Below are 15,829 nucleotides of genomic sequence, written 5' to 3'. Positions count from 1 at the left end.
GCTTTACCCAAGTTCAAAATCGACAGCACCCGACAGTGCTCTTTGGAGAAGGGGTGCCCGCCCCTCCTGGGCAGCTGTGAGCCCCGACAAAGTCTGGGGTGCGCCTGGCCCAAGCTGCTGGCTTGCAGGGCGGGCTCCGGGGCACCCGGGGGAACCCGGGCCGCGTGGGGGAGGGGCGCTGGGCTCTGTGTTGGCCGTTGCCATGGTTTTGCCCCGAGTTCCGAGTGCCACTCCCTGAGTCACTGGGGGCCCAGAAGCAGGAGGTGGGAAGCCTGAGGGGACTCGGGGAGTGCCGCTGTGGAGCCCATCAGCGCTCCTGTTGAGATGGAAGCCTCTGATGGGCAGGCGGACGAAAGGGAGGAGCCTCTAGAGCAGGTCAAGTAGGGCTAAGGGTGTGAGGGGGGAAGGAAAGGAGGACCTCAGGGGCTGGCTTGGGAAGGCAGAGGAGTGTCAAGGAAGAAGACGGGGAGCGGGGGGGGGGTGGGGGGGGGCGGGAAATGGTGAGGTTCACCAGTAAGGGACTGAAAGAACAAGAGAAGGTTAACTCATCCAGACAGATGCTTATCCAGGACATAGATACCTGGCAAGATGATGGGGGAGATTCCTGGCAAGACGATTGTCAGTTATGAACACTCACAGGCTGGTGTGTGTGTGTGTGTGTGTAATGGGTCATAATCTGTCTGGTTTGTATGGAGTGTTTATCCAGTTGACCCACCAGGGTTCCCTCTCTCTGGAGTCTGGTGGAGCCTGTGTCCTATTCTCTCTGCATCTTTCTCCCGCCCTTTCCCTGAAATCTCCCTGTGCCCCCTGAACACAGGCAGGGCTTCACGCTCTCTTGTGTTCCGGCTCCCCCGTGAGGCACGCAGGATCTTAGTTCCTTGACCAAGGATTGAACCTGTGTCATCTGCAGTGGAAACCTGGAGTCTTAACCACTACGCCGCCAGGGAAGCCCCCACGCTCCCTTTTCTGGGAGGCTTTTTAAAAGGCAGGTGTAAATCTCATGTCAATCTAATTCTGTGCTCTGACTTCAAGTGTTATTCTGAAGTCACCTCATTGTGATTCATTTTCAACTTCTTTTGCTCCAGCTTGCTGCCAGCAAGATCCTTCTCATCATCACCATTACTGTCACCCACTTTCCTGAGGGCCTGTTAGTCTGGCAAGAAGCTAAAGATTAGGGATACAAAGAACTGGGCCTGGGACTTAGGAACTCAATAAGTGTTTGTTGAATGAGCAAGTAAATGAATGATGATCCTTTCCCCCAAGGAGTTACTTAAGCATCTCGGGTACCCTCTGCTCATCTGTAACCAAAAATAAAGAGTTCTAGCCTTACAAAATCTGTGGGAGAATAAAATGAGTTAATGTTGGTACTTCCTTGAAGGTCCAGTAGTTAAGAATCCTCCTTGCAAATCAGGGGACATAGGTTCCATCCTTGGTCCAGGAATATCCCACATGCCTCAGAGCAACTAAGCCCCTGAGCCTATGAAGCCTGCAAGCCCTAGAGCCATGCTCCACAAGGAAAGCCATTGCAAAGAGAAGCCTTCATACCGCCACAAAGAGTGGCTCCTGCTTGCCACAACTAAACAAAGCCCACATGCAGCAATGAAGACCCACTATGGTCAAAAAAGTAAATAAATTTAAAAAAAATTTAAAAAAGAATCCACCCTCCAATGCAGGGGACCCAGGTTCCATCTCTGGTTGGGGAACTAAGATCGCATATGCTGTGAAGTAACTAAGCATACTCACTGCAACTAGAGAACCCAAGCTCTGCAACTAGAGGGAAAGCCCACAAGCCACAATGAAGACCCAGTGCAGTCCTCTCCTCAAAACAAAGAAGTTAACCATACACAGAAAGAGTTCAGTTCAGTCTCTCAGTTGTGTCCAACTCTTTGCGACCCCATGCACTGTAGCACACCAGGCTTCCCTGTCTATCACCAACTGCCGGAATCTACCCAAACCCATGTCCATTGAGTTGGTGATGCCATCCAACCATCTCATCCTCTGTCGTCCCCTTCTCCTCTTGCCTTCAATCTTTCCCAGCATCAGGGTCTTTTCCAATGAGTCAGTTTTTCCCATCAGGTGGCCAAAGTTATTGGAGCTTCAGCTTCAGCATGAGTCCTAGTGAATATTCAGGACTGATCTCCTTTAGGATGGACTGGTTGGATATCCTTGCAGTCCAAGAGACTCTCTCAAGAGTCTTCTCCAACACCACAGTTCAAAAGCAGCAATTCTTTGGCGCTCAGCTTTCTTTATGATCCAAAAGAAAAAGAGTTAAGTGCTTTGCAAAGTTAGTTAGTATACAGAGCTATAATATTGTACAAGAAATGGATTAGGTGGTCTTGGTTTTCTAAGCAGGGATTCTCAGAGATGGGTTTCCTTTGCCCAGGGCTCACTGGCCTGAGAGCTGGGTCAAGGAGGAGGTCACTGGGAAAATGGAGAGGGGCTTTGGCTGGCGTCTGGATCAGTGCTTGCCCAGCACTGCCTCTCAGGAGCAGTAGCCCTAGGCCCCAGCTGACTGCTGCCCCTGTCTCCTCCAGGGGATGAATGCACCCAGCTTAGAGAAGAGCTCCAATACCGCCCCAGCCAAAGACTCCCTTGTGCGCCATGCCAAGGGCCTTGACCGGGACACCTTCAAAATTGTGAGTAAGGGGCCAGCCTGGGGCTTGTACCCTGTTCCCCACAGGTCAGGAGATCTGGGTCAGAAGCTGGCAGGCCTCGGATCCATAGTTCACGGCCCCACTGGACACCCTCCTGGGAAGGAAGTGGCCTTCTCACATAACACTGGGTCGGAAGGGCTGCAGCTGGGCCACCTGTTGGCTCTGTGGGGCTGTCCCACTTTCTCTTCTTTCTCCTATGGCCCCTCACTTCCCCTGTTGCCTCCTCAGTGTAAAGAATATCTAAGGCCACTGAAGAAGTTCCTGCGAAAGCTGCACCTGCCAAAGGACCTTCCGCAGAAGAAAAAACTCAAGTACATGAAGCAGAGCCTGGTGATCCTAGGGGACCACATCAACACCTTTCTGCAGCACTACTGCCGGGCCTGGGAAATGAAGCACTGGAAGAAGTAGGACAGCCTCCCTACCCCGACCGTCACCCTCTCTCCTGGGCCCCTCCGTCCAGAATCGAGGTCACTCCTTAGTGCAAATCTCCTAGTCCTTCACCTTAGTGTGGAAGGCTCAGGACCTTGGAGTGAGTGTGGTGAAGAGGGGTAGAGAGAACAGCACCCTGTAGTGACTCAGGGCAGCACTGATTGGATAAAGGACTCTCCTCACCCGGGGACAGGAGTTCAGTTCAGTTCGGTTGCTCAGTGGTCTCCTTGCGACCCCATGGACTGCTGCACGCCAGGCCTCCCTGTCCATCACCAACTCCCGGTGTTTACTCAAACTCATGTACATGGAGTCGCTGATGCCATCCAACCATCTCATCCTCTGTCATCCCCTTTTCCTCCCGCCTTCAATCCCTCCCAGCATCAGGGTCTTTTCAAATGAGTCAGTTCTTTGCATCAGGTGGCCAAAGTATTGGAGTTTCAGCTTCAGCATCAGTCCTTCCAATAAACATTCCAGACTGATCTCCTTCAGAATGGATTGGTTGGATCTCCTGCAGTCCAAGGGACTCTCAAGAATCTTCTCCAACACCACAGTTCAAAAACGTCAATTCTTCAGCGCTCAGCTTTCTTTATGGTCCAACTATCATATCCATACATGACTACTGGAAAAATCATAGCCTTGACTAGATGGACCTTTGTTGGCAAAGTAATGTCTCTGCTTTTTAATATGCTGTCTAGGTTGGTCCTAACTTTTCTTCCAAGGAGAAAGCACCTTTTAATTTCATGGCTGCAGTCACCATCCACAGTGATTTTGGAGCCCCCCAAAATAAAATTGACACTGTTTCCACTGTTTCCCATCTATTTGCCATGAAAGGATAGGAATGGATGCCAAGATCTTAATTTTCTGAATGTTGAGCTTTAAGCCAACATTTTCACTCTCCTGTTTCACTTTCATCAAGAGGCTCTTTAGTTCTTCTTGGCTTTCTGCCAGAAGGGTGGTGTCATCTGCATATCTGAGGTTATTGATATTTCTCCCGGCAGTCTTGATTCCAGCTTGTGCTTCCTCCAGCCCAGCGTTTCTAATAGAAAGTTAATAGAAGTTAAATAAGCAGGGTGATAATATACAGGCTTGACGTACTCCTTTCCCTATTTGGAGTCGGGGAAAGAACTCTGATAGAATAACTGCTGTGTGCAGTGGGGGCTCATCACCAAACACAGGGGATTCAAGGCCTGGAGAATCCCACCCTCCATGCGCCCAACCAAAAATTCACTCCCCGGTGGTCCTGGCCATAAGGCAGGTGCGGGAGGGAGAGAGGCTGGGCTCCTCCCCTCTCAGCCTCGGCCCCGCCCCCTCAGCCTCGTTTCCCCTGCCTTTCAGGATGCTCTGGCGGTTTGTCTCCCTCTTCTCAGAGCTGGAGGCGAAGCAGCTTCGCAAACTCTACAAGTATACCAAGAACAACCAGACCGCCAAGTTCCTGGTGAGGCTCCTCCCTGGCCGGCAGAGGGCTGGGTGGCGCGTTCTTGAATTGTATGGGGAGGTCTGAGCCTGAAGGGCTGTGCTTTTTTTTTGGCCACAGCATGTGGCATGAGGGATCTTAGTTACCTGACCAGGGATGGAATCTGGGCCCCCAGGGGTGAAAGTGCGGAATCCTCAACACTGGACTGGCAGGAAATTTCCTGAAGAGCCCTCTGATAGAACAAGTACTCTTTAGTCCTTCGCATGCTCATTGCCTGAGGAAAACTCCACTGCCTCCCGGGTGGGCACAGAGTGGGCTCATGAGGCCGAAACAGCTTCACACCACCCACCACCACACCCTGAGCAGGAGCAAGGACGTTCCTGAGGAGCCGTGGGTGGGGCCGACCCAGGCCAGGCAGAGAGGCATAGCCAGCTTGGGGGAGGCTATGGAGGCCATTGCAAAGGCCAGAGGATAAATATCCCCGGTAGGCTTTGTCCCAAAACAGTGATTCGCAAACATTTTAGTCTCAGATCACTTCTCCCCTCTTAATTTTTGTGGTGCTTAGTTGCTAAGTTGCATCTGACTCTTTGCAACTCCATGGACTGTAGCCTGAGAGACTCCTTGGTCCATGGGATTTCCCAGGAAGGAATGCTGGAGTGGGTTGCCATTGCCTTCTCCAGGGGATCTTCCCCACCCACGAGTCAAACCTGTGTCTCCTGCATTGGCATGCATGTTCTTTACCTCTGAGCCACTAGGGAATCCCATAACCCCACAAAATGTGTTTGTATCAGTTCAGTTCAGTCGCTCAGTCGTGTCCGACTCTCTGCGACCCCATGAATCACAGCACGCCAGGCCTCCCTGTCCATCACCAACTCCCGGAGTTCACTCAGACTCACGTCCATTGAGTCGGTGATGCCATCCAGCCATCTCATCCTCTGTCGTCCCCTTCTCCTCCTGCCCCCAATCCCTCCCAGCATCAGAGTCTTTTCCAATGAGTCAACTCTTCACATGAGGTGGCCAAAGTACTGGAGTTTCAGCTTCAGCATCATTCCTTCCAAAGAAATCCCAGGGCTGATCTCCTTCAGAATGGACTGGTTGGATCTCCTTGCAGTCCAAGGGACTCTCAAGAGTCTTCTCCAACACCACAGTTTAAAAGCATCAGTTCTTCAGTGCTCAGCCTTCTTCACAGTCCAACTCTCACATCCATACTTGACTGCTGGAAATGTGTTTGTATAGGTTACATCTATTGATATTTGCCCTACTAGAAATTAAAGCTAAAGAAAAAGTTCAAAATATGTACCTGCTAATCATTTAAAAATCAAGGAGCCCATTATATGTTAACATAATTTTTATGAGAGATAACTCATATTTGTATTTTCCAAAACAAATTTAGTGAGAGGAGTGACATTGCTTTCTATTTTTGCAGATCTTTTAGTGTCTGGCTTAATAGAAGACACTTGGCTTCTCATATCTGCTTTTGCTCAATCTCTTACGATATAATGATTTGGTACATAAGAAAATCCAGCCTCCTACTGATATATATATATATATATATATATATATATATATATATAATTATTAATAGAAAGGAGAGGAGTATTTTATTAGCGTTTTCAGATAAAGGTGAATATTTTTTGACACCAAAACTCAGCAAGTGGCAGTTACTTAACTGCAATATTGAATCTGAAACCATATCAGTGGATGTTTGTTTATTAAGCTGTTTATTTATTTATTTACTTACCGCATCACACAGCAGGATCTTAGTTCCTTGACCAGGACTGAACCCATGCTTCCTGCAGAGCAAGTGCAGAGTCCTAACCACTGGACCACAGGCAATTCCTTCAATGAATGTTTTAAAATAGACTTTTTTAAAAAAAGCAGTTTTAGGTTTATAGAATAATTGGGGGTAAAGCGCAGAGTTCCCATACTTACCCTTTCCTGTTTTCCTTATTATTAACACCTTGCATTGGAGGGGTACATTCGTATCTTTGATGAGCCAATATGGATACACTGTTAATAAATAATGTCCGTAGTTTACATTAAGGTGTATTCCTTGTTTTGTACATTCTGTAGGTTTTGACAAATATACAGTAACATGTATCCATCATTACAGTGGAAAAAGGAAGTTTCATTGCCCTAAAAATCCCCAGTTCTCTCCCCATTCATCCCCTCCTTCTCCCCTCAAGGCCCTTGGCAACCACTGATCTTTTAACTGTCTCCATGGTTTTTCCTTTTCTGGACTGTATAACTGGAAGGTATAGTTGGAATCATACAGTATGTAGCCTTTTCGGATTTGTTATCAATGAGCTTTTCACACTGGGTTACATTAGAATCCATTTATTTCTCTCCTGCACTCTGAGTGGATCCCACTTTTCAGGCGGTTTGTGAGGTTAGAATATTTCACAGAGCACCCTTTGAGAAGCACTATCCAAAAGGATAATTACAGGGAACAGTTTTTATGTACTAGGAGACTTTATGTTCCTTCACGTCATTCTTCAAAAGTAACCCTAGGTGGTAATTAGAATTATTGTCCACAGTGTATAAAGGAGGGTGCCTAATCTAGGGAGGTGAAGCAACTTGATCCAGACCACGCAGCAAATGGGAAGGATAGAGCTGGGTTCAAACATAATCTCATTCAAAGGAGAGCCCTGCTCTGACCTTATGCTGCCCATTGCTCCAGCTGGGCAACTATAATAGCATCCTCTGATCACTCACTTGGTAAAGAATCCTCCTCTAATGGAGGAGACTCCAGTTCAATTCCTGGGTTAGGAAGATCCCCTGGAGAAGGGATAGGCTACCCAGTAGCCTTGGGCCAGTATTCTTGGGCTTCCCTTGTGGCTCAGCTGGGAAAGAACTGCCTACAGTGCAGGAGACCTGGGTTCAACCCCTGGGTTGGGAAGACCCCCGGAGAAGAGAAAGGCTACCCACACCAGTATTCTGGCCAGGAGAATTCCATGGACTGTATGGTCTATGGGGTCACAAAGAGTTGGATGTGACTTTCACTTTCTCTGTGGGTCTTTATTTCATTCTCTGAACATGAATGTGGGGATAGATTCAGTGATTCCTTTTAAGAATATGAGGAGCTGCCATTTTAGTCATTCCTAGATTTCAGCAGCCAAGGAACTTTCAAAAGATGTTTCCAGGCTCTCGATTTTAATTTTGCAAAGGACTTTAAAAAATAAGCACCAGGATTTCCCTGGGGGTCCAGTGGCTAAGACTCTGCCCAATGCAGGGGAGCCGCGTTCAATCCCTGGTCAGGGAATTATATCCCACATGCAGCAACTAACTAAGAGTTCTCATGCCGCAACTGAAGATCCCACACACTACAACTAAAACCCAGCACAGCCACGCATGCCTAGTTGCTTCAGTCGTTCGTGTCTGATTCTTTGCGACTCCACAGACTGCAGCCCGCCAGGCTTCTGCATCCATGGGGTTCTCCAGGCAGGAATACTGGAGTGGGTTGCCATGCCCTCCCTCAGGGGATCTTCCTCACCTAGCACAGCCAAATAAATATTTTTTTTAAGTCCCATTGTGTAATTACAAACACATAAGACACTGTGCTCAAAAACGAGAGGGAGGAGATACTGCAAAGGAAAGATCCACCCAAGAAGACAGAGTTGGCAGCCTGGCCTCACGATCCCCATGGTCCCCCCGCCGCCCCCCAGCATCTGTGGTCCTCACTCCTGCCTGGCTGCCCAAGCGTGAGGCGCAGCCTGGCCGCAGCAGCTTCCTGATGCGGGCAGGGCTCTGGCTCTGGCAGGCGGGCCCCTCTCTCCTCATCAACACCCTGGTCCCCTTGCAGGTGGCCTTCTGCCCCTTGGATGCCCCGGAGAGCTCCTTGCTGGCTGACCAGGAGGACAGTCTGCCCAAGCTCTGCACTGCCTGGGGGCTCCGTAGCCATCTCAGTGGCATGAAGGAGAGGCTGTCCAAGCTGCAGGCCCCGGGCCACCCGGCCTGCCTGCTGAAGGAGCTGAGAGCCAGGGGCCCCCGCAGGAGAGGTATGCCCGGAGGAGCGGCCCGTCTGCCTCTGGGAGCGCCTGACCTGGTCCTCTTCTGGCCGCCCCATCTTCTCTTCTGCCCTGCATTTCTCTTTGTCCATTTTCCTTCCCCTTCTCCACTTTTTCTTTTCTCTTTTTCCCTCCTTCTCTTAGGTCGGCTCACTGTAGGAAATTTGAAAAGTTTGTGCGGGCACGCTCAGTCGTATCTGACCCCATAGACTGTCGCCTGCCAGGTGCCTCTCCCTGGGATTTGCCAGATAGGATAAAACAGAAAAGTCACCCATTACCCACAAGCAGGACTAATAATCATATTTAGGTGTGTTTCCTTCTTGTTCTGTCTCAGTTTCCCCCTGGAGGTCTCGGGAAATGTGCCTTTTCCAGCTAACTGGTAAACAAAGGCATGCTCCCATATGATCAGAAGCAGAGCCATTTCTAGTGGCCAACAGCAGGGACTCTCAGGAAGTGGCCGAGCAGCAGGCTGTGCCCTCCTGGTGTTGGGCGGGCTGCGGGTGGAAGGAAGGGGTCACTCCCTCAGGAAGGAGGCCGTCCAGCCAGTCCAGGCCAGTCCAGAGACCACGGCCCCTGGACTGAGGCTGTGGGCTTAAAGGACAGAGTCTTCAGTGAGGGGGGCCCAGCAAGGCTGGAGTCTGTGAAGGCCCGTTCCGGGCACTAAGGATCAGAGAGATGTTAGATCTCCTACCTCTCACCCTCTGGAACTGGCTTCTGGGGCCACGTGTAGCTGTTCTTGCTTAGCTCCTGTGGGAGAAAATGAAGGCACACAGGGAAACCTAGGACCCCAGAGCGTGGTCCTAAACTGGACCCAGGGTGTTTCTCTGAAGGCTGGGCCAGCCGGGGCCGCGCTCAGGGCCTTTTCAGCGGCCACAGCTGGACCAGAGGGAGCAGGGAAGTGAGGATGGGTCAATGAAGAGGGCCCAGAGCCCCAAACCCAGACCCGTGCCTGGGCTCTGTGGGGGCCCGTGGCTCTGGTGCCTACTGCTTAGACTGAGGAAGTGAAACATACAATGGAATGAAGGGCAGTCAGTATCATTAAGATGATTTGGATCAGGCAGTCCAAGAATCAGATGAGCAAAGTGTGGTTCAGGCTTTGGAGCCAGCATCTCCCTGTACCAGGTGCATCGTGTCTCTTAATTTCACCCACCCCTGCGGCACCCGGAAGAGCTGGGCATGACCGTCCCCCTTTCACTAAGGATCAATCTCAGGTCATAGGGCAAAGGGTAGGTCCGGAGGTTTGGAAGGAGGTAGGTTTGGGACAGGCTTTAGAGAAAGGAAAAAGGAGAGAGATGGGGGAGACAAAGAGTGGAAGGGAGTTCCGTGTGGAGGTGAGGCAGTGAGCACACAGGCTGGGCTTGGAGGTGAAGGGTGGAGAGAGAGGGCTAGAGTGGCAGGTAACAGGGGAAAGCTGCAGATGGCGTGTTAAGTTGGGCTTGAAATTGTGATTCTTTTTTTTAAGTGTTTTTAAAAAAACTTCTTTATTTGGGTCTTCGTTTAGGCACTCGGGACTTTGTTGCAGCATGCGGGACCTTTAGTTACAGCATGCGAACTCTGTAGAGGCATGTGGGCTGCAAGCGGAATCTAGTTCCCTGACTGGAGATGGAACCCTGGCCTCCGCCACTGGGAGTGCACAGTCCTAGTCACTGGGCCACCAGGGATGCCCCTGAAATTGTAATTCTTAAAATAACATTTCATCACAAACACAAGCATATCCTAGAAAAATAGATAAAACAGATTAACAAAAAATAAGAAAATATAAACATCACATTGTCATCCACAGTTACCACTTTCCAGATGCTTTTCATGTGTATAAACACCTGTATTAAACCAAAATGAGACCATGCTATATGTGTGGTTTGGACTTGAACTTGCTTTTTCAGATAATTATAGAAACCTTCCACGTCAACATCTTCATTGAATTAAATACTCCATTTTCAAATTTTCCCAATAGTCAAAGATACCTTTTGCACTTAATTTCCCAAACCATGCATTTCACCTGGTTCTGTCTCTTAAGTCTCTTTTAACTTGAGTCTCCCTTTTCTTCCACCCCGATGTGCTGGAGATCAGGCTACTGTCCTGCAGACCGTTCTACTTCCTGCTTTTTTCTTGTTGCTTGCATTTGGCATCTCTGAAGCTTGTTTCTCTCAGAGCAGGATTGTAGGTCAAGGGTCCCCATGGATTTGTGTTAAACACATTTCTGACTGGCATACGTTTCAGGCGAGGTGCTATTCTTCATACTGTGTTACGTGAGAAAACGCATACTACCAGGTGGGGCCACCACGACCGGGTGAATCTCTGAGTCTATCATGAAATTAAACGTGACCTGTGTGGGGGCTCCCCTGGCAGTCCAGTGGTTAAGAATCCACCTTCCAGTGCAGGGGATGCAAGTTCCATCCCTGGCTGGGAAACTAAGATTTCACATGCCTCAGGGCAACTAAATTCTCACACCCACAGGGGGCAACCAAGATCCCATATGCTGCAACGAAGCGACACAGCCAACAATAAATAAATATTTCTTTTTTAAAAAAGAAAAGATCAGTGAAATTGACACCATCCCCCCAAATATGAGCTTCATGGTGTTTCTTGGGCACTGTGTTCATGAATCAGTTCTTTATTTTTTTCATGAGTCAGTTCTTAAGTAAAAAGATGGCAATGATGTTTGCAAATAACCCAGCAGCAAAGTACTGGAAACTGGGGAGTGAATGGAGACAGGAGTGGAGAGGAATCACCCCAGTTTACCCCAGCCGAGGGATTGCACGCAGGCGCAGAGTAAGGAAATGGGCTGCTCAAAGTCTAAGCCCGGGGCGCAGTCAGGACCGACCTCTGGCTTCTGTGATTAGAAACGGGTAAGGGACTTAGGTTGAAAGCAAGGTAAGCTTTTGTTGCTCTTCCCACCGCAGCCGGCAAATGTTACAGGCTGAGATTCTCTATTTGTGATGTCATCAGCACTGTCTCTGACCTTCCTCGTTTTCAGGTTCTAAGCTTCCTCAAGAGCCGAAACTCAAGAGAAGGAGGATTAAGGAAGCCCCAGACACTCCAGAGACCTGTCCGTAGAAGACCCAGCTGGGGCTGAGGACCAGCTTGCCCTGGATCCTAGAGCACTTGCCCTTGAGGGGAGGGGGATATGAGGGACCAGTGAGGGGAAAGAAGAAGCTGTCTTTATCAAAAGGACGCTCAGTCTTAATTGTGCATAAATGGGACAAGGAAATAAACATCCTTTAGACAGTTCAACTTGGCTAATCATTGTCATTCATTTTTTTAAAGTTATTTATTTGGTTGCACTGGGGCGTCACTGCTCTCTGCGGGCTTTCTCTAGTTGCAGAGAGCAGGGGAGGTCTCATTCTTTTTTTTTTTTTAATTAAAAATGAATATTTTCCAGCCACCTTCTGAATAGTAAATGGCCCCCATATACACAGGTGAGTAAGAAGAGGCAGTTGCTGTGTCAAGGACCGTCACAGTCTGGGGGAAACACACACACAGATAGACATTAAACAGGGTAATGCCGGTGTCTGGGGAAGGCCTTAAGGGAGGTGACATAGGCCTGATATGTGTCTGCCAGGAGAGAGCACAGGTGGGAGGGCAGTGGGCTAGGAGTCAACTGGAGGGTGATAAGTCTGGTGCCTTCCTAAATCATCTGCCCTTGATCCTGTGGGAACTTAGAGGGAACAGTGACAAGGGAGATGCCAGGCAGGGGAAGGAGTTGATGTGACATGGGTACCAGCAAAGTACGTGGAAGTGAGAAAGGGTAGAGTCAGGAGACCAAAGAAGGAACTGTATTCATCGTCCCAAGGGACCTACCTGGCTGTCCAGTGGCTAAGATTCCGTGCTCCCAATGCAGCGGGCCCAGGTTGGACCCTTGGTTGGGGAACTAGATCCCGCATGCCAAAGCTCAGAGCCCACATGCTGCAGCGAAAGATTCTGCATGCCACATCCAAGACCTGGCTCAGCCAAAAAGCAATTTTTTTTTTTTTTTAAGGCAGCTGCACTTCTCTAGGGCATTTTGAATGACTAAAGTAGAACTTCCTTTAAAAAGTCAGTTGCCAATATTAACTTGGTACATTTCACATTAGAAACAACAGTTTGAAAAACCTGGCCACACTCGGAGGTGCCTTCTCACAGACAACCCCTGGCTGGGGCTCAGGTTTCACGGATATTCTCTCCAGTTCACCACAGTCTCCACCCCTCCCTGTTGCCTTATACACTGGCCTTCTTCACTCCTCTCTATTAGTACGTTGGACCCTTTTCGCCTTTAGTATTCACCACCCGTAGGGTGTATACACAAACATGGTGAAGCTGTGCATGGATGGAGGCAGGGTGGATTTGTGGGGCTAAGGCTAAACGGACAGCTCTTGGTGACGGAAGTGGGAGATGACAAAAGGGGAAGGGGAGGAAGTGAAGATGGCACATTGTCTCTAGCTAGAAAGGCCAGGGAGACAGCGGTCAACTCCAGGAGGAGAAGCAGGTCCAGTCGTGTTCCAAGAACACGGGAGAATCACGGCTCTGTTCCAGGCAGAGCATCCGGTGTCCATGGAGGGTGGAGGGTGGGGGGCGGGGATACCAGAATAAATGTGTGTGACCCTGTTTCCTCCCCTCCTTCAATTTGTATTTAGGAGTAAATACTATCAAAGGTTTTAAATGGTAAAATGAACAGCAATCTAGACCTGAAGGCCAAGGACAGGAACGCACCAGTGGGAAGGGAGGCGGCCACCCCATCTCTTTGGTCCTCTCACCCATTGCCTCCCAGAGGCGAGATGAGAGAGGCTAAGGCAGGGGCCAGGGGTCAGCCTCACTGGGTGGTCCCCGCCAGTCCTGACAAAGCAGGGAGGGTTTGTGAAAGAAGAGCAGCAGGTCAGAGGGTGTCTCTGACAACTGGGGGCTCTCCACTTTTCTCCTGATCGATCTCACTGACAAGGTCCCAGGGGAAAAGCTGGCTGTTCAGGGAACAAACCAATGAAGTGACCTCTGTGTGAGGCAACACTGCCCCCTACAGGAATTCTGGAACTCTACAGTCTTCTTCCTGTGCAAAGAGCTGGAGACCAGGAGCCAGGGAGGGAGATTCCTACCAGGAAAATCGGGAGGCCTGCAGGAAAAATGTGCAAGAGGTGAGGCTTGGATTTGGAGGCTTGCTTTCTTTTTTGTTTTTTTTTTTGGCTGTATCAGGTCTTAGTTGAGGCAGGTGGGCTTAATTGCCTTGAGGCGTGTGGGACCTTAGTTGCCTGACCAGGGATTGAACCTACATACGCTGCATTGAAAGGTAGATTCTTAACCGCTGGACCACCAGGGAAGTCCCTTTTTTGGGGGGTGGGGGCGGCCCCTTAACTCTTTCCTTAAATTCAGTAGGTCTCAGAATTCTAAAAAGACAGACACTGCTCTGCTCAAAATACTCCAATAACACAGCAGATTTTTAGAGCAGTGAAAATACCCCGTATGATACCAGAGTGGTGGATACATGCCATCATACATTGGCCCAGACCCGTCGGATGTGTGACACCAAGAGCAACCCTAATGTAAACCGTGGACTCTGGGTGGTAATTCTGTATCAGTGTAAGTCCATCAGTTGTAATCAATAACCGCTCTGGTGGAGGGTGTGGGTGACGGGGGAGCCCGTGCAGAGCAGAGCACGTCTACAGGACATCTCTGCACCGTCTGCTCAGTTTTTCTGTGAACCTAAAACTGCTCTAAAAATAACAAACAAACATACAAACCCTCCAACAAACAAACAAAACCCTCCAACAGCTCTTTATCTCCTTCAGATTAAAAGCCAAAGTTTTTGCAAGAGCCTACAAAGCCCTGTATGATCTATCCCTGTCCATTCTGGGACCTCTTTGCGCTCATCCTTGCTTTTCTCATACCAGACGAGCATACTGCTGGGAAATTCTCTGGTGGTCCAGTGGCTAAAACTTCATGATCCCAACACAGGGGGCCCATCTCTGGTTTGATCTCTGGTCAGGGAACTGGATGCCACATGCCGCAACCAAAAATCTCATGTGCTCCAACTAAGGCCCAGCATAGCCAAATTAAAAAAAATAATAATAATAATTTAAAGTATACTCCTGCTTCAGCCAAATAAATTTTAAAAATTTAAAGTATACTCCTGCCTCAGATCTTTTCACTGGCTATTTCCTCTGTCTGGAACATTCCTTTATTTAAAAATAGCCATTTATTGATTTATTCCACACGCCGCACCTTTAGGCATGTGGATATCTTGGTTCCTGGGTCAGACAGGGGATGGAACCCAGGCTCCCTGCAGTGGGAGTGTAAAGTCTCAACCAGTGGGCCTCCAGGGAAGGCCCCTGTCTGTCTGGAATGTTCTTTACCAAAATACCCACTTGGTCATTTCTTCTTTCCCTTGAAATCTTTGTTCAAATATCACCTCCTGAGGATAGCCTACCGTAATCCCCTATTTTAAAGTCCAACAACCTCTGCACCCCAAATATCCTTTACTGTTTTTATTTTCCTTAAGTACTAATACCTCTCAAATATTACATAATTTAGTTAATGATTCTATTTCTGGTTTATTGATGTTCTCCTCCCATTAAAATAGAAGTTCCACAAAGACAGAGCTTTTTGTCTGTGTTGCTCATTGCTGTATCCCAGTGACAACAGGCCCAGCACCCAGGAGGCACTTGACACACATTTGGGGTTTTTGTCTTTAATTTTTGGCTGCACCCAGTGGCATGCGGGACCTTAGTTCCTCAGCCAGGGATCAAACCCGCTTCCCCTGCATTGGAAGGCAGTCTTCACGATTGGACTGCTGGGGAAATCCCTTAACAGATATTTGTAGAATGAACGATTGGATCCCACGACTGGGGAGATGGCCAAGTGCTTTCTTTGTATCCATCCTCCTTGGATCTTCATGTCAAACTCGTCAGGGAGATTCTGCCGCCTTACGGAGAAGAAAACAGAGGCTTAGGGGCTGCCACAGCTGAGTTGAGAGATGGACTTTCCAGGTCTCCTGACTCCATATCCAATGCTCCTTAGTTTTGACTTTATGATTTTCCCTTCGTGCATGCAGACATTTTTTTAATAAAGTAAAATTATCAATCTTTACTTAAATGGTTTCTTTATGACTTTGAAAGATCTTCCTCACTCAGGGACTATTTAAAATTCTATCTTTCGGGCTTCCCTGCTGGTCCAATGTTCTTAACTGATGTTAAGAATTCACCTTGCAATGCAGGAGTCACCGGTTCTGCCCCTGGTCCGGGAAGGTACCCCAGGCCACAGAGCAACTAAGCCCATGCACCGCAATTACTGAGCCTATGCTGTAGGGCCTATGAGCCGCATACTGACGCCCGGACACACGAGAGCCTGCGCTCCACAGA

General features: G+C 49.0%; 1 protein-coding gene across 1 annotated transcript; it reads left to right on the top strand.

Annotated features, from left to right (window-relative positions):
* Positions 1-324: 324 nt before the first annotated feature.
* Positions 325-11,962, top strand: CHCT1 (CHD1 helical C-terminal domain containing 1). Its single transcript, XM_004012426.5, has 6 exons — positions 325-375; positions 2,535-2,636; positions 2,883-3,058; positions 4,419-4,518; positions 8,300-8,495; positions 11,482-11,962. The coding sequence occupies exons 1-6, from the start codon at positions 325-327 to the stop codon at positions 11,559-11,561; spliced, it is 705 nt and encodes a 234-aa protein (XP_004012475.2). The 3' UTR covers positions 11,562-11,962.
* The last annotated feature ends 3,867 nt before the right edge of the window (positions 11,963-15,829 follow it).

The sequence above is a fragment of the Ovis aries genome, chromosome 11 (assembly GCF_016772045.2).
Source record: "Ovis aries strain OAR_USU_Benz2616 breed Rambouillet chromosome 11, ARS-UI_Ramb_v3.0, whole genome shotgun sequence".
Classification (NCBI taxonomy): Eukaryota; Metazoa; Chordata; class Mammalia; order Artiodactyla; family Bovidae; genus Ovis; species Ovis aries.
Note: the sequence above shows the minus strand (reverse complement) of the source record. Positions and strands in the feature narration are given on the sequence as shown.